This window comes from Colias croceus, chromosome 20 (assembly GCF_905220415.1).
Source record: "Colias croceus chromosome 20, ilColCroc2.1".
Classification (NCBI taxonomy): Eukaryota; Metazoa; Arthropoda; class Insecta; order Lepidoptera; family Pieridae; genus Colias; species Colias croceus.
Genome location: NC_059556.1, coordinates 5,725,211 through 5,744,641, shown reverse-complemented (window position 1 = coordinate 5,744,641; position 19,431 = coordinate 5,725,211). Strand labels below are relative to the sequence as shown.

At 31.6% G+C, this 19,431-nt stretch overlaps 4 protein-coding genes across 5 annotated transcripts in view; 3 read left to right on the top strand and 1 right to left on the bottom strand.

Annotated features, from left to right (window-relative positions):
* Window positions 1-19,431, top strand: part of LOC123700808 — a 535,837-nt gene that overhangs the window by 85,469 nt on the left and 430,937 nt on the right. The gene's annotated exons all lie outside the window — the stretch shown is intronic.
* LOC123700793 lies at window positions 339-3,196 on the top strand. 2 transcript variants are annotated; one of them, XM_045648129.1, is made up of 5 exons: window positions 339-1,060; window positions 1,425-1,570; window positions 1,792-2,025; window positions 2,233-2,468; window positions 2,774-3,196. In XM_045648129.1, the coding sequence occupies exons 1-5, from the start codon at window positions 418-420 to the stop codon at window positions 3,006-3,008; spliced, it is 1,494 nt and encodes a 497-aa protein (XP_045504085.1). In that variant the 5' UTR covers window positions 339-417; the 3' UTR covers window positions 3,009-3,196. The 2 variants fall into 2 exon arrangements, with proteins under 2 accessions (XP_045504085.1, XP_045504084.1); XM_045648128.1 differs by having other exon boundaries at window positions 1,422-1,570.
* LOC123700796 (serine protease inhibitor 3/4-like) lies at window positions 3,696-6,787 on the top strand. The gene is made up of 7 exons (XM_045648131.1): window positions 3,696-3,865; window positions 4,022-4,380; window positions 4,714-4,890; window positions 5,287-5,500; window positions 5,619-5,833; window positions 6,084-6,266; window positions 6,434-6,787. The coding sequence occupies exons 1-7, from the start codon at window positions 3,850-3,852 to the stop codon at window positions 6,719-6,721; spliced, it is 1,452 nt and encodes a 483-aa protein (XP_045504087.1). The 5' UTR covers window positions 3,696-3,849; the 3' UTR covers window positions 6,722-6,787.
* Window positions 7,141-17,078, bottom strand: LOC123700792 (facilitated trehalose transporter Tret1-like). The gene is made up of 8 exons (XM_045648127.1): window positions 16,762-17,078; window positions 13,260-13,395; window positions 12,619-12,847; window positions 11,341-11,497; window positions 10,165-10,376; window positions 8,390-8,561; window positions 7,712-7,998; window positions 7,141-7,487 (listed from the first exon to the last, which is right to left on the bottom strand). The coding sequence occupies exons 1-8, from the start codon at window positions 16,828-16,830 to the stop codon at window positions 7,208-7,210; spliced, it is 1,542 nt and encodes a 513-aa protein (XP_045504083.1). The 5' UTR covers window positions 16,831-17,078; the 3' UTR covers window positions 7,141-7,207.

The following is a 19,431-nucleotide window of genomic DNA, read 5'->3' as shown; positions in this document are numbered from 1 at the left end:
AACAAAGCAAAAACAAATCTGTTATGTCGTTCTTGAGTAGTAGAACCATTTAAATAACCCAACTTCTTTTTATTACTGAAATACATAATAACACAGATTTAAGAAAATATCCGTGTGTATGTAAATATCAGTATGTTCATTATCCGATATCATGATTGATGATCCAATATGATTCCTTATTGTAAATGAACCTAAAGAGCCTTTGACTATTTTTTTAAATTTCGAGCTTATAGAAATCTTTACTTATACGGATACCTAATATTATAATAACTTCATCCCGACCGATAGACAGTGAGGGTAGATTGAAATAAATTTAATAGAAATAAGACATAACGTTACTTTAAACAATGTAACGGCTGCGCTGGGCGGAGTCGGTTGTTTTATTTTATTAAAGTAATAAGTAATTTAGTGATTATAATGGCATTTAACAAAGAAAATAATAAAAGCTTCATTCTTAAATCGAAAATCCCATTACCTATTCATCCATTGCCGGGAAATTCTAAGAAGATACTAAAAAAACAAAATTCGGAAAATGAAAGGCGTCCATTAAAAACTCTGCAAGCCCAGGCATCAAATGTACCAAACCAAGATATCAAGAGAGATGTTAAGAAACCAGTGCAAAAGAAATATAAATTGAGAAAATCAAGAAGTTTAACACCCATTCCAAGACACGTCACAGTTCGCACTAAGAGAGAAAATTTAGATTGGGGTTATAAAGTTTTTAAAGATGACGGAAACAATAGTGTTATTTATATAAGCGATGATGATGATGTCGAGGAGATAGCAAGTAGCAGCGAAAACATTAATTATTTTAGTAAAAACGACTTCAGAAATTGTTTAGGTATAAAAAATTTAAAAAAGACAGGTACGCCTACATCCGGCCTTTTTGGATCTAGTCAGACAAAAAACATTAAGAAAAGTCTAAAACGACCCCACAGCAGAGAATTACTAGGTCAACAGAGTTCCGCAAAGAAATCTAGAGGAGAGGATGATGAAAAATATAAAAGACAATTAAAGTTCAATGAGTGTTCATCCGAGTTTTTGAAATCTTCTGATATTTGTAAGTAATACAAAAAATTATAATAAACTAGCTGCTCGCCTCAGCTCCACCAGGATAGACTTTTTTAGGAGTTAATTTTTAAACGTGATTACTTTAATCTGAGTGGAATCAAATCAAACCAACTAGATATAATAAAAATTGTTCATTCGTTGTGGAGCTATAATTGGTGTAACAGACCTAACTTTATTTTTTTTTTATAGATTTAATCGAGTTAGCATTTTGAAATCGGATTGAATAAATCCACCATTACTACTCTTATTACGTACATAAATGTATATGCCACATCTCTCATCAATGATTTTACTTATGGTATCTGTGATATTTATTTTATTTTTTATGTTTATGTAATATTGATTTTCAGCAGCAGGCACATACAGAGATTCTTTACAACGAGAAGATGAGAGTGAGATATTTACTTATCTGATTACTAAAGAAAAGAAGTGGCCTAATCACTTAACGACACCAAATGCTACTAGAGCGTGTGTATTGAATTGGTTGTTAAAAGTCAATGTAAGTAGAATATGATTGGAAAATAATTCTTAAGAATTGTTCTTTATGTATTCAATTTGGTGACTAGATTATACTGAAAATTCTAAAGTTAAACACAAACGATTATTGAAAGAGTTCTTTATCTGAGAAACATCGAAAATAGATTTTGATGTTTATAAGATAAAGAAATTTTAATAAAATTAAAATAAACGTCTATATCAAAATAATATATTTTTATCTAGGGTGCTGGTGGTAATCCGGCAACAATTCAAACAGCTACTTGGTATTTGGATTCGGTATTAGCAGTTGGCCCAGTACCTATTGAAAACTTACAGCTATTTGCAACTGCCTGTTTTTGGATAGCTCAAAAAATACATGGTCCAGTAACAACTGCTCATAAGTTGGTGAAATGTTCAAATCATGCATTTACCACCAAATATCTTCTTAGAGCTGAAGCATTGATTCTAATAAACTTGGTATGTACTCTGATATCATTCATTTTCAGATTGTATGAATAGACTATGAACCAAGATATCATAGTTACAATGATTTTTACAAGGAATTTTTTGCAATTTAATTATTTTTGTAAGTCTAATAGCTTTGCTGGCAAAAACATTTTTAATTGTATCTATCCTTCTATCAAAATAAATAAAGTACCTACTAACACTGAACATATTTTACAGAAAATGCCTCCTCAACCGGTGTTACCTCAAGAATTTGTAACCTATCTTTCATTGTGGTGCAGTGGTAATGATCCTGACATTGAATTGGCGGCGACATTCATCTGTATGTGTGGGATGATACTAGATATGGGGTTGTTAGATGAATACCCCTCTGTTATAGGCGCTGCTGCCGTACGAAATGCCGTCATTTTGCTGAGGAAACAAGATCTCTTGGATAAACTGGAAACATGTCCAGTGTGAGTATATTACCGGAAATTTGGTGTCTGATATTATTGTTGGAGTGATGATATTTTTTAATTAAGATAGGATAATGTACTTATAATAAATAAGTTGTTGCTGTAATTTTATGATGTGTATTTTTGTTTTACACTCCTAAACTTTTTAAGTTTCTGTTAATTAGAAAACTACTGGCGTACCAGGCATATCAGTTAAAATACTATCAAGATATTTCATAACCTGGTTCAATCTTGTCAAAATCAAACGAAAAATGAAACCCAGAAAACCCAATAACAGTTCTTAAGTTAACAAAAACTCTTTTCAGGTTTGAGGAAATAGAGAAGAAGTCAAATTTGTACAACGTCTGCGCTATTCAGAGGAAAGCTGTCCTTTTGCTGGCATCACCTTTGTTTGAATACAAGGCACCATTGGAACTGTATAACACCAGTTCACAAAACATACCATTAAAAATACTATCAGAAGCGAAATACTTATCCATGGTTGATAGAAGAACCAAAATAGACTTTATCCCAAAAAGTAAAAATATGTTTGAATTGTGATATGAAATTTGTTGTGTAATGTGTTTATTTTTTTTAATAAAGTTCAAACTTTTAAGTGTGTTAAGTTAATTATTTAATGAACTTGTATACTGTGCTTTTAAAATGTCTCAGACGGTTAAAAATCAATGTTGTGTTAATTTGTGATAGTTTTGTAATATATTATTTAATAAATAAATGAATTATAATTATGTGTTTTCTTTGCTTTGATTTAAATATCAGTTCTTCCCTCTGGACTATTTAATATTGAAATAATTTTCTATTTCTACTAGTAGTTCTTGAGAATACCACGTTTAAACAAACAAATTAGATAAAGATGTAGATATAGATCGTATTTAATATTTATAAGTATATTCTAGCTTCTGCAATGTTCCGAGATTAATATAGTACCTAGTCATTCATAAGTTCTATAAAATTATTAGTAGTAATCATTAGTAATGAACTGAAGATCGTCTTATAATCAACATATGAAAAGAATCCATTTAAAATCATCACCAAGAAAATATAACCTGTTTTAATGGGAAAACCACAAGCGAAGTAGCCGATGTCTCGACGCGTATGCCAAGAGTAATATGTAAAAGAAATCTATAAGCAAATACGACTTTAATGAAATGAAACAAAGTCCTAATTCTATTGAATTTGATTTTAATACTAAATGAATAACGATTAATGTAATCTTGAACACGGTCATTCTCGCGACAGAAGTCAACGTTGTCTTTTGTTTTGTTTTTAAATATCTAGTCACAAATATTTAAAAGAAATGACAACATATAATAAATGAAATCAAAGTTTTTATTGTAAAACAATTGGAATTAAAATAAAGTGCTTCGAGCTACATAATATAATGTTGCTCTTACTACGTATGTATCTCATCAACTTGTTATGATTTTGATTAGGGAAAAATTCTTCATTATTTTTTATTGACTTCCTGTTTTGAAAATTACGAAGATGAACAGAAATGACTTTATATATTTTTATGTGAATAAGGTATGTTTTTAAGTGTTGTGTCTCTGCAGTTTTACAGATTATCATCTTTGTTGATGTCAAAAGTCAAGCAAATAATCAACAACAGAATGGATTTGCCCAACAAAATATAAATCCAACATACTATTATCCTGAACAGACGTCTTATAGATTGAATAGAAATGTACCAGGATATGCGGTGTACCCTAATGGAAATCAGATAAACAGATTTAGTGCATTAGATCAGGATACTATACCTTCCTTAGGGAATAGAAATGGAGATCTTGGTTTTGTTCCACTACAGGCAGGGGTTTCCAAGCCAAGTGTACTGCTGCAGAATGAAGCACCACAACAAGAATTGTTGAGTAATGTCAGTCATGGTATCACTGATTTAGGAATTAATCTGTTAAGGGTAAGTACGTAAAGAATTCTGTTTTTAAAGTTTATTGGTAGGATTAAAATCTGTTGGTAAATCAGAAAACTCGATATAATCCTATAAATATCCATCTAATAAAACTGAATACATGATTTAAAATTAACATAGACAAAAGAAAAATTAATAGTATTACAAAAATACGCTATACTTCATATTGAAACGCTACTATGAATGTGTTAAAGATAAACAAAATTCTACTAGTTCATAAACTTCCTCAATTTTTGTAAGTATCGTGAGTTTTATGGATATTACGTTGCAATAATTAACTTGAAATAGACAATGAAAAAATGAAATATGGGTTTATTTCAGAGTGCGATGCAGTTGCAACAAGGTAATATAATGATGTCACCAACGTCAATAGCGACTCTTTTAGCCCTTTTGCAGCAAGGAACGACTGGTGGTGCACAGGAACAGATAACCAATTCGTTGCATATGGCGCCAGAAATAACAGCGCCAATTTATAGGAGACTGACCATAGACATGAGAGTGAGTAGAAAATACATAATTATGAATAATGAAGAAGTGTAAATGAAATACGTCGTATTGTCGAAAATATACTTATGTCAATAAGATTTCCGCCCGCGTATTCAAAGAAAATCCACATAGTTCCTGTTCCTGTGGGATATCTGAGATATGAAGTATCTTATTCTGGGTCTTAAGCTCCCTACATATCAAATTTCATTCAGTAGTATTTGTATGAAATACTAAACAACCTCACAAACTTCCGCATTTATAATATGCAGAAGTAGGATAGTACGATTTTGGACAAAATTAATAACGGATTCTTAATACCTTTTTTAATTAAGTAATATTACATTACACAATTACACATGCCTTAATTATTACTACCTATTTGAAACCTATATTTTTCTACTATTACAGAAACGTAATTCACGAAACATTCTGACAGTAGCCAATAATGTGGTAGTAGCTGATACTTTCGATCTGTATCCAGCGTTTAAAACTACTGCTATACGTAATTTTGGTAGTGAAGTAACCCCAATGAATTTCGCTGGGTCCGAACAAGCAGCTAAGAAAATTAATAAATGGGTTGCTGATAATACGAAGAACAAAATAACAGACATGCTACCACCAGGTTTGTTAAATGAATATTAAACTTACATTTTTGTAAGTACATACAATAATATTTCAAAAAAATGCATTTAAATATATATATATATATATATAATAACATAGATCTTTTTAAATTTCAGACATTTTCAATTTAAACACACAACTGGTGCTTGTGAATGTAGTGTATTTCAGAGGGCTTTGGGAGACAAAATTTAAGCCTGAAGCAACTATGCCCCGAGAATTTCATCTGAAAAATGGGCAATCTGTGACGGTACCATTTATGCGTTTACAGACCTCTTTCAAGTTTGGTGAAGATCCGAACACAAATTCCGTTGTCTGCATCATGCCATTTGAGGTAAAGTGCTGGTATTTTTATTTAGGCGTTACAATTTTATAGTTTTTTAAATATCTGAAATGTATTTTCTTAATTATTATTAAGTGTGTATTATCAAATTGGTGATTTCGTATAATTGCGAAAATATAATCTAAATTTTTGTATCTTATTCAAATGGTTGACTCGATGGACTAACATACAAGTCCATACGCCCGGACTTACATAAAAACAAATAAATTATTTATACCGAATTAGTTATTTTCTTTTTCAGCGATACCAATATTCACTTATCCTAATTCTTCCAAATGAGGGTTCTAATACAGAAGAATTAATAGCAAAACTCACTGATGACGATGTTATTAACTATCACGCCATGACGCCAGTTGATATGCAAATTGAGATACCCAAGTTCACGATGAAGTCTGATACAAATCTTCAACCGGTTTTGAAACAGGTGCTTATTTCGAAGATTAGCTAAATTCGTATAACACTTCATGCTTTATTATTTTGAAAGAATAAATTTTATTTTACGGTTATGTTTTGCTGCTAATCTAATTCTGTAGGAAGACCATTGTCTGATTCGAAGACCGCTTTAAAACAGTTGTTACTTTTACATTTCAGATGGGCATTAAAAACCTTTTCAATTCGCAATCCGAATTGGCTGGTGTCGGTATATATCGTACATTTCCACCACAAATATCTGATGCCTTACACTCAGGATATTTTAGTATAGATGAGCAAGGGGCTACTGCGGCTGCGGCATCTGCTTTTGCAGCTGTTGCTCTTTCGTTTGAGGATCCTCTACCGTCATTCAGGGCTAATAGACCCTTCGTAGCGATACTATGGGACACGCAATTCGCTATACCGTTGTTCATGGCTCGTATAGATGATCCATCGATATTGAAATGAATTTTACTTATATTATGTATAGGTTTATATTAAATTTTGTGTAAATAAAATAATTGGTGTAATGTCGTTTGTCTTTCATTTATACCTTATACTAAACATTTGCTAAAATCTGTATAAATTTTCTTCTTATTCTAATTAATAAGATATTAAAAAAATATTTCACAAATTCTTGCAAAATTAAATTAACAATTAAAATGTTCAAAGGGGAAATTTGTTTGGGAATAAGGAAAACCCCGAGATTTGATATGTATTGTCAATTGTGTATGTTCCTATTTTTTTATCGTACCTACTTAAATAACAGAAGCTAACTTAAATAAAATTATAAGATCTGGACAAACAGCGAGTAGAATTTGGAGGAAAATTTTACTTTCTTTACTAGTCATCCAATTTATTCCAATAGGGAAAAATAAAACAACATATTCATTATATCAATACATATGGCTCTATTTTAATAATTTATTATTTAAGTTAAGTATAAATTAAAGTTCATCTTCTCCTCAGCCTCTTAAAGAAATTATAGAAGGGGTCATCTGGGAATATTCTGAGTTTTCCACTATAAAACGTTTCGATTTCTTGCAAAGATTTCCCTTCAGTCTCTGGTAAGAAGAAATAAAGATATATAGTGCCAAGGAAACCGAAGGCAGCATATGTAGCGAAGGCTCCCCATAATCCTGCGCCCATTTCTAAATTTATAAATGTTTTTGATCCAAGGAACATGAATACGTAGTTACTAGCTGCGGCAACTCCTTGGGCTGATGCCCGACTCCTGTTTAAGAAAATGAAAATATGTTAAAAATACATATTGAAAAGCTAATGAATATTTATGAAAACAGAAATTGTAGAAGCAATTTCATGGACTGTTTTCTGTCTTGTCCAAAGTGACATTTTACTAAAAAAACAGAATTATTTTTGGGGTAACGTTAATCGTATTTTCCTTTGACTGAAGATCGACTTAATAATCGGATTTTTAACCTAGTTCCGAAAACTTACCTGAACGGAAAAACTTCTCCCAGCAGCACCCAAGTGATTCCCGGGCCAGTGAAGAAAGTCAATATGTAGAACAATATCAAAGGCGTATAGCTAGTTTCCTTTGGAAATGTTGTCACATCATAGGAAAATACTTTATCGTCTAGTTTGATCCTAGCGTATATACTGAGACCTATGCAAGCTACAGCAGTCCCTAGCATGGATACTATGGCTGGCTTTCGCTTGCCCAATAGTTTGATGGCCGCTACTAGGCACAAACTGCTTATGCATGTGATTGCTCCCACGAGCATCTAGAAATACATAATGTATGGATTAATACTCTATATTGGAAATAGGCATTAAACAGTTAATATGAAGACAGATGAAGTAATAAACGTATTTTGGCTATGTGATAATAAATTGATAGGCTATTTATAGGTAACATACTTTTTAATGGTAGTAAGATGAATGTTTGACAAAAAATGGATTTATTATTTAATTATTTGTCGTAAATGCATACTAATTATTATTTATGAAGCATCGGATTTTTTATTTTACGACGGTTATTTTCAACTTGGGTAAAGTAGTGCCAAATTTCCAACTAAACTTGAAATATCTAATAGGTAATCAATTAGCATAACTATCTATAATTATTAAGCAAAAGGGCCGTTTCAGTACCTATACTAAACATATAATACTTACCACAATTTGTTTTCCATCATTAGGCATACCAAAAGCACCACAAACATTGACCATGTTTGGTTTAACTGGTGTCAAACCACTCATCACGTAGAACATGAAGTATAGAACTATTAACTGCAGTGGCCGTAACGTTTCTTTGCAAAACATCACATATCTGAACTTTAGGAAATTCCTGAAAATTACAGTTTCAGTATAGTTTTGTAACTGCAGTGCTAAAGATCTTAAAAATATATGACTGAATTGATACAATATATGCGACAACAGCTATCACATTATATTGTGTAAGTTGTTTGTAATGTTGTAATCATGTTTGATTGCAAATAAATGATTTGATTTCAATTATTATGCAGTTTCAAACTTCACTATTCTATTTCTTTTACCATTATATTAATATCATACTAATCGAGTTTATTATGTAATTAAAATATTTAGTTGCACTGTGTTTTCCTTTTCCAAATGAGCTAGGTACATAGTGCAAATATACTATTTTCTGGTTTCTTTGTGTTAAATCATATTTTGCAACTATAGTTTTATGAGTTATGTAAATATTTATAAAGTGCTTGCACGTTTATCACGAGAAATTGGTCGTGACTCAAACTAGATTGGAAAATCTAACTTGTGAGATAAAACGTACATACGATAATCTCTATGTTGTATTGCAAATATTGGTGATATTCGTGTAATTTACAATAACACTGTTCTTGTAAATTGTGTACATGTAATTTACAATGTCAGTTTTTTAATTAAAATATTTTGGCCGATAAAAACCTACTTCAATTTAAATAGATATAGGTATTTTTAACTTTTAATTTGAGAATGTATCAAAATAAGTAATTACATGTTAATCGATTTTTAAATATAAATAAAGATGTTATTACGACTTGAATATCTACAATCTATCAATCAATCAATTATAAATAAATTTATTTTAATGTAGGTGTAAAACAATTTGAATTCGTTACAATTCAATTTATTTTCGTAAGATCTCAGATACCTTAAAAACTTATCAACAACATACCTAAGATGTTATGATAATATATACGTACGGTTACAAATTGTAATACTGAAATGATTTAAAAGAGCAACTATGGGGTTTCTTGCCGATTCTTCTCCATAGATACTGCTTTCCGAATCGGTGGTAAATGATAAAAATATGTATTGACGTTTCAAAAGTGCTTCTCGAAGAAGTCTAATTGAATAAATAAATGTTTGAGTTTTGAGTTATTTTTGTGCCTATAATATAATAAGTATATATATTTGTGAAGTATATTCGGGTTTTTTTAACATGAATCGGTATATTATTTCGCATATACCTATTATATGCATTGTATTTATTGCCTTTCATTCTATTTGTTCAACTGAATGTCTATGTAAGTATGTAGTTGTGTAGCCGAGACAAAAGAAAAAAATATTAATTCGAATTTTGTTTCTACAGAAGAATCTACAAAAGTTTTTTAAGGCATTTTAAAGGCGTTTGTTTCGTTATTTATATTCGAAGAGACTACCTGTAACCATGCTAGGAGTATATATAAGTTTTTTATGGGATATAATAATATGATAATAAATAAATTGCGCATTTTTATTTGTTAAAAATATAAACCAAGCAAATGGTTTAAAACTAGCTTTCCGAGTTTCCGCGCGCCCGCTCGTTCTAGGTTTTTATGGGATTTCCGGGATAAAACCAATGTCCTTTCTTAGGTCATCATTCGTTTCGTTGGTTGCGTGAAAGCTATCTCAGACACATTTATATAATATTAGTAAGTTAGTAGGATTACCTTTTAATCGGATTCATGGAATCATGCTGGCAAGTCTTATCCTGCTCCGTGACACAAATTATACACTTTCTCAGGCTCTTAGAATAAACGGATAGTTTGTCGAATTCCTCCTGAACGTTCTGCGGTTTGGTCCAACCGCGCAAATAGCAGAGGGCGCTTAATGCTTCCTCGTCTTTGCCTTGCACTAGAAGCCAGACGGGTGTTTCTGGCACCTGGAATATATGGAAATTGTAGAAATGCTTCAGTAAAACTTCTTATTAAAGCGCGTCACACACGGTGAAGATACTATAATATTTTATGTTAAGATTCTCTAATAATATAAAACGTTATAGTATCTTAAGGTATCCGGTATCAGCGTTCTGACCATCATTTTTCTTTTTGTCATTGCATACCTAAGACCCCTGTAGAACCGCCATCCTGTTATAAATGACCCGAAATTTTGTGGGTAACATAAATATTATAGTATCTTCACCGTGTGTGACCCGCTTAATAGGAATAGAGCAGATTAGGTACTATATTTCAAGTCTGAAAACACTGGTAAAGCAGGCGAATTTAGCTCGGAATATTTTCTTGCATGCAATATAAAAAAGTATAAACAAATACATGATGCTGTATGTGAAACATGAAACATCGGGTTAATAATTTAATGAATAGATCGTCGTTTGGAGCTTCCTCGTCTTTGCCTTGCACTAAAAGCCAGACGGGTGTTTCTGGCACTTGGAATAGGATAATTGTACCAGAAACGCTTCAGTAGTTTTACAGTAGTGAAATTTCTTATTCCTATGAATAAAATGCTTCTAGCCAAACCGATTAAAAAAATCCCCTTTAAAAAGGAACATGATGCCATGCCGGGAAAATCGGTCGAACGGCTAGTGAAAAAAACATTGTCCTCTCATACTTAAATAAGTTACAAGGTTGCAAATTATATAACAGTATGTTTAAAATGCATGGCAGGCATTATTATCTACGCTGGGAGGAACTAGCTTCATTACATAACCATTAATTTTATGTTTGTATGGCGGTAAATTGTTACTTGTTATATCATCATTCTGTTTAATTTTACCCGAGTATATTTTTAAAAAATAAAACTATTTATTCTGAAATAGTTATAATGGTCTATTAAATCCCTCTGAAGAATTATATATATTTTTTATATTAGATTAAATACATACTCACCAAAAGTACCAGGAGCATAGAACTTATAGGAATTGCTAAACTGATGAGCGCTGCGTATCTCCAAGTGACCACCGTACCGAGGAAGTACATAGCGAATACTCCCAGGGATGTGAACAGGAGTGTGATGGAACAAAACGCACCACGTACGGATGGTTCACTGTGTAAGACATTGTTGTTATTAATGTTTAATAATGAGTAAATAAGTAGTTCTATTTTTCTACTGCACGATATCATCAACGTTTGGAGTTATAATATCTATATTGGGGCTGAGATGCATCTGCATTCTAGGTACACCATAGTAACACCATAGTAGTATGTGTATATGGGATAAAGATATGAATTATAAAGGGATAGGAGGTGTTTTATGGTTGTATTGGATACAATTTATAAAATATTTTTCAAATTCCCTCACGTACGAAAAGCTAAAGTTTTATTGTCTGGCATGTTGCAGTTTTTTTTATTTTGTATTCCGGGCCATAGAACCACCTACCACCTACCTATGGCTACCCATCACGAAATACAGAAGTATGAGTTAGTTTCGTTAAATAAAATAAACATACTGTTTTAACTGTAATTATAGGATTGACAAGTTCATCTATAAAATTCTAATAAAAGGACCTGATAAGAACGGAACAGAAAGATTAAAGTAAGATCACAGTAAGGCTTTAAGTAGGTACCAATTAAACAATCATTCAAGGGACTCCATAGTTATCTCAAGCGTTCCTTATTGATATCTATTTTGTATGTATTTTTTATCGCCATACATTTCATTCATAGATTTGTTAACTTATCTATATTCTGTATCTAAACATTCATTTGAAGCATTGACCTAAAACTATGAATTATCTATTGGTATCTATAGTTTCATAGATACCAACGTGTCTAGTTTTCGAAATAAGTACTTTTCAATATCATGGCTAGTGACCATGAGCAGTACGATGACAAGTTTATCTATGTTGTTATATTTCAATTGTTTTGAGTTTTAGTTTTAGATTTTGTGTGCTTTTTTTTTTTGAATTCTTATAAGACGATATTTTTACCATTTCATCCAAATAAAGCTTAGATTACTTGCTTACTTCAAGATAGATGTAATATTACCTACAATACAATTGGTTCATATAAATGTTTATCTTCAAATGTTCACCGTAATTAATGAGGTTCCACAATTTTAAAGACCTCGATACGAACGTTCATTAGGTATTTAGTGAAAAGATTAATTTAAATATTGATAACGACTTGTAATTAATTCGCAATAAATATCAAGGTTTGGTATATTACCTTATTTCCCCAACATAAGAGTTTATTGGTGCCTCCATAATGCCTGTACCAAAACCCAGTAATCCATTGGCGATAAAAAGAGATGGCAAGTTCCATGAGAAGTACATGAGAGTCCAAGCTATTAAATATGGCAAATTGACTAGAAACGTTCCTTTCTTTCGCCCAAAGTAATCTACTAGAGGTCCGGAGAGCAGAGCTCCGGCAGGCTGCGTGAGGTACGATAAACTACCTGAAAGTAATATAATATATTGTTGTAGTATAATCTTAAATTAATTACTGTTAGGGAAATAAATAATTGAGCGGGAAAAGTATGCATATCCAAGTATCTTACAAGTTAGAGCAGTAAGTGCATATTTTTAATTTGAATATATCTATGTTTTTTTTTCTACGGAAACACTTAAAATGTTCCCATCAGTTGAAGGAAATTAACCAAAAAACCTAGAAAAAACCACATTTCCTGCATAAAACGGCATTTGGTGAATAAATTGTTTCAAGAACATATTTAAAATACATAATTAAAATTTTTGTAATTATTTTCTATCAAAGAGTGTGACGGAGGATGATGACGTTTTTTATAATAATAATTAATCAATCATGTACATATATGTAAGTTATTTATAAGTAAATACAAGAAATCTCACCGAACCACGATGCCTGTGTTTCGTCTAGTGATAGACCTTCTTTAGCGTTTAAAAGGTCTGGCAACGCAATTGTAGCGAAGCTTATGGCCATACCCAGGTTCAATAGTAAGAGATTTGGCGACATAGTTGCTATTGCCTGAAATATTGAAATATCAATTGTTATTTTAGATTCCCCACATATCTCTATACTAAAAATAAATCCCCAAAGTCCAAATGACTAATGACCAGTACACGAAAATGGGGCTATTGCCCAATGTTGCAGATGTTCTTCTGACACAGGTAGTAAGTGGCATACATATAATAAGTACCTACTAGTTTATTATTATAATATCTGTGGTATAAGAATTGAGATACTATTACTACGTATAGAGACGACACCACGAACAAAATCTGTGCGCCAAGTGCGGCGGCGCGGGGATCGATTCATACTCACATGTTTTTTTATGAATTTGATCCCTGGAACTTGATACATTAAACTTGTTAAAAAGCAAAAAAGTTGGTCAATTTCACTTTCGAATAACGGGTTAAAATTTACAGATAAGTATTTATAATGGACGTAACGGCCCATCCAATTATTTTTAAAGTACACTCCAAATATTCGAAAAAGGAAGGAATAATGAAGGAGCTTATTTGTAAAAGAAATGTGTACGATTAAAAAACTTTAATAATGTGCTTGAACCTTTCCAGACCCCTTTGACGAACAATTAAAGGTTAGCAGAAATGTATGGAGAGGGTAAAGTTATTATTAATGCAAGATATAAGATATTATAGCTTCTATTAGAGGCTTTGAAGTTTATAGTTCATCGTCTATATCAACCTTAGTTTTTACATTACCTACTATGGTTTATCGTATACAAAATGAAAATTATATTTCACAACAATTTCCTAATAGGTAAGTAGGAAACAGATACAAAGCAATAAACATAAATACATAATATAATTATATAAAATATGCATGTAGGTGAAGAATTTTGTCTTAGGATATTTAGGCAATCAGGCCATCTCCCTAATCTTATTCATATTTGTATTTATCAAATATTAATGTTTTATTTTAAGTTTTTGAGGTCTTACTTATTTGAGTTATTACGTTCAGGTTTAAATCTATATATTTCAAAATTCTCATACATTTGAGTACTAATTGTACTATTGTGTGTTAATTGTTATTTATGAGTGTATTTATTTTTATTCATTTATTAGGTACCTACGTGAAATGCTTTAGTCTTAAAAACGTACTTCAGGCCTATAGGCAATAGGTATTTTATTTTTTTAACATTCTCGATTCGTCCTGCTAGCGAACACCTTAGTACCTAATGAATTTATTTGTTTTTATGTTAATTTGTACATGTATTACATGTTTCTAACTATATATTAAGCGATTTCAATGTCTTGTAAAATTGGTCACGCAAACGCATCACGATACTCCATACGAAAGAGGCATATAATAGGCAATTGTACTAAACAATGCGGATATATTTCTTTTTACGTACAAACAAAGACAACAAACTCTGCGTTTTGTGTCAGCCACGGTTTGTAGCAGCCAAGGTTTGTAAGATCGTTCATGTAAGACGAGACCAAATTTTACCTCTAAGTATTAATAACCTAAAAAGATCATAAACTACAAAAATTTCACCTCCATTTTTTATTATTAACTGACATCCAGGGAAATTTCTTTTAGAATTGATTCGCCCGTTTCATTGATTTTATTACCTGTTATCCTGTCCTCTGGGCAGTTTTGTATTAATAATTGTCATATTTAAATAACTAACAGAACATTTTTATTTGCTTCGTTTATTTAATAATAATACGTATACCTACTTTCAGCATTTGTATGACAAAAACCTTTGCATGCTTGAAGTACTTATACGGTTAAACTGTCAGCGTATCTACATTCTACATGCAACATTAATTGGAGTCAACATAAGTTAGCGTATTAAAATATTATTGTATATAATATTTTAATAGACATACAAGTGAAATAAATAACAAGTTGCTAACAATTAGCCATTTATACAACAAAACAATAACCGAAGAAAAGAAGATTTATATGACTATTATAATTACATGAAATAAAAACAATGCGGCTAATTTGCAAGTCGCACGTTCTCTCGGCGCCGTTTTATTATTATTTTATTCGATTGAACTTCATTCAATCAATCGCGCGACATCTATTTCTATTAAGTATAATTGAGATCTTAGATTGAGATACTATTATGATCGTTTATATTTTGAGACTGACGAAAAGATGTAAATAGTAAAAGTAAACAAAAACGTGCCAAAACTTTACCTCTTTCCATCCATTTTTATTTAAAGTTAATAAGTGTTAGATTTTAAGTAAAGGTGGATTTTGAATATATTTTTTTTACATTTATCTTTACTTTTTGTTGTCAATATCCATCAAATATTTATTTTTATGATACACATTTCTTTCTAAATACAAAGTAAATAATAATTTATTAGTGTGTAAATTAAAAATGTTACTTTGTTGATAAATGCGCAAACAAAACTAAGATCCGTTGAATAAAACATTCTTATCGTTATACAAATGTAAATAGGTACCTGTACCTCCATCCATTGAACAATTATTATAATATCTATTAATTATCTCATGTTAGGTACGTCGGTTTTCATAAATTTGTCACGTTTTTTATAGTCAAGATATTTATTGAGAAATATATAAAAATATGTTTCAAAATTGTGTATCTGAACCTGAAGAACATGCTTCAAAGTTCAGTTCATGCTTCATTTCATCATTTAAAATATTTTTAGAAAAAATCTTACAAAAAAATGTTTAATTCCTACTTATCTACCTAAAAATATATCATTAAAATGTAACAGGTTCCTCCTTTTATCTTCTAGATAATTATAATGAAAATGAAATTTTCATTTAGGCTTATAAAACTGCCCAATCTTTTTTATTCAATAGGGGTCAAATTAAAAGACAGCTGAATCACGATTCACAAAGCAAGAGTTATGGCGATTGGCCTACAGCCTAACTGCACGGTGAAATACATAATAAACGGATGTAATTCATTTTAAATTGAGCCTATAAAAGACTCCTTTGTCAGGAGACCATGTCTGATCACCTATTGAACTCTCTTCATTCATATGCCGTGCAATAAATATGTAGAAAATGTATTCTCAAATACACATAAAGTAATTAATATTTGCCAAGTGGGATGCCCTTAATCGTATGACAAACTTCTACGTTAACAAATGAACATTGCATGTTCGAAGCAAATATTATCATATCGTTTATAACTTCAATTATAAATACCCGCACTTTCATATTGGTTTATGAAGCATACACACTATTTTAATTTTAAAACCGCATTTGTATTTTAACTGACCACTTTCTTATCCGGTTAAAATAGGTCTGATAATTAAAAGACAATTAGCCTATAAAATTAGGTATAACGTGTTTGAAACATTAAATAGGTAAGTATGTTTAAGATCTTTTGTAGATTATAAACAATATTAAATAATTAATTTTAACTTTACTCACCTGTGCTCCTATTGACCTGATCCGACTTACGGTCGGGTGCTTATCTTCTATTTGTAACTTTATCACCATTTTGAACTATTTGTTGCGAATATTCACTAAATAAATGCCTTAAATTTAATTTGGTAAAAACATTACGTCCTAAATCACAATAATACTGATAAACTCTTCGTTAAATTTTTTTATTTAAAAATTAAAAACAAAATGTGTCACGTTGGCGGTTGGTGTTCCCGCGCTAATAAGGTTGTTTTTTTTAACCGATAGAGAGCAGTGACACAGACACCTGCATCGTTCTGACGGTAAATGTTAAATGGAGTGTTTATAACAGTGTCGGCTGTCAGTCATTTAGGACGTAGTAGATAAGTGATCCAATCAAATTTGTAATTTTCAGTTTTCTACATTGAGATAATAATACTACGTATGGAGGAGATACCACGAACAAAATCTGTGCGCCATTTTTTTGCTCTAACTAAGTTTTAAAAATTATTATCTTGTTAGGTACTTACCGATGAAAGTTATTCCTTTGCACTATTCCGTATTATTTGTGCAATATCGTAACACACACGAAAACTTATTTGATGCGTTTCACTTTAAAACAAATAAAAAATGAGCGTGCAGTTACGCCATATGGCGTATGTTGAGCGGAACATAAGTGATGTAGGCGGTGTCGTCTCCATATGTATATCTCAATGGTTTTCTATGGTATAATCGTATCGTAAATCGATTTAATTAATTTGGTTTTCTTGTTGAAAAATTAACCTATGTAATGCAAGTAGGAGGTGATTGTCCCAGTAAGCCTTAGACCGCAACTCCAGTCTCGTGCAATCTATACTAATATTATAAAGCTGAAGAGTTTGTTTGTTTGTTTTTTGTTCGTTCGTTCCTTTGTTCGTTTGGTTGTTTGTTTGAACGTGCTAATCTCAGGAACTACTAGTCTGATTTCAAAAATTCTTTCGGTGTTAGAGAGCCCATTTATAGATAGGGAGGCGAAGAGGGGAATTTTCTGCAATACTCGAGCGTGGCAGTTTAAGATATGAGAGATACCTTAGACCTAATAGAACAACCTTGTTAACTATTTAGCTCTTTAAGTAGTGACGCGCGCCCAGGATAGACGATCAGATTAGTAAAAAAAAATCGATAGTCTGAAATACTCGAGCGCGTCAGATTAAGATATTGGGGGTTGATTTTAGTGTTTTAAGACTAAATTTAACTAATCTGACGATAAGTCCTTGACGCCGCCAAGTTATAGGGTCGCGAACTTGTAAAAAAAAACGTTAATCCGGCATTCTCGAGCGCGATTGTTTTTATTTTTATTTTGAAGAATATAATCTAAAACTTACTAAAAATACAAAATCTGCCGGTTTCCGCGTGACCGGAAGTCTGGAGGAGCCATTTCGTCTCCCAAAAAACGCGTTGCAGTATATAAGTCGCGAACGATACATTTTACAAAAAAAAAAAGTTTGAATAAACGAACGATACATTTTACAAAAAAAAAGTTTGAATAAACAAAAAAGGTAATTTTATTTTACACAAAAAAGGTCTCTTTACATTTTTGTCCAAAGTTAAAACTTTTTGACTTGAAGCATCATAAAAACTCAAACTCCCGGTTTTTTGAGTATATCTCGAAAACTGAGGGTGTTAAGAAAAATTGATATGAAATAACGATGATTAAAAAAAAGAAACTCTCAAACCTTTTTCGGTCAGATTAAGAGAACCCACCAACATTTTTGTCAGATTTAGAAAATATGCTTTCAGGAGACCGAGATAAACCTCCCCTATGAAAATCGGACGCGCTCGAGTATTTCAAAAGGACTTTTTTTTCTGCATTTTCAAAAATTCATCGTAACTTATCGTCACGCCGAAATCGTCAGTTTTTTTAAGGGGAGCTTCCTTGGGGCCTACTTAACACCCCTTCCGAAAATCTGACGCGCTCGAGTAAATTTTTTTTTGTGCATTTTTGACGAATTAATATGCCTAGCCCCACCACGCAAACCGGCAGATTAGTATACCGTTGTTATCAGAGGCACTTGGGGCATACGTAGTATGAATATCTGACGCGCTCGAGAATGCCCAAGTAACTATTTTTTTTTACATTTTTGAAAATCCGTACACGCCAAACCCACCGCTAAAATGGTTTTTACCATTGAAGCTTTTCTTTTCGAAATTATTTTAGGTATCGATTTTGATAAGTCTCGACGGCGCCGTTTAATTACGCCATTTAGCTACCTCGTCTCCCTATCTATTATAGAGGAAGGATATAGGCTATAATTATAATATGATATATCATAACGCTAATACCAACAAGAGCGGAGCCACGGATGTGAAAGCGCAAAGTGCAGCTAGTAATAAATAAATAGTAATAATTTTTCTTTCGCAACTTAAATACATGTACCTACGTGAAATTAGGAGTTTAGATTTAGAAGTAGAAGATATTATTCAAAATATCAAATGTATATACATTTCGATATTTTGAATAATATCTTCTACTGACCTGTGTTATTTATAATTTACTATTTTATGTACTATTTGGACATTACGATATTATTAAAAATCCAGAAATAAAAACCGGCCAAATGCGAGTCGGACTCGGGCATCGAGGGCTCCGAACAGACCTATATTTTATTGTGTTGCTTTTAGCAATTTGTCCTTTATCTGTGCTATATGACATTGGCC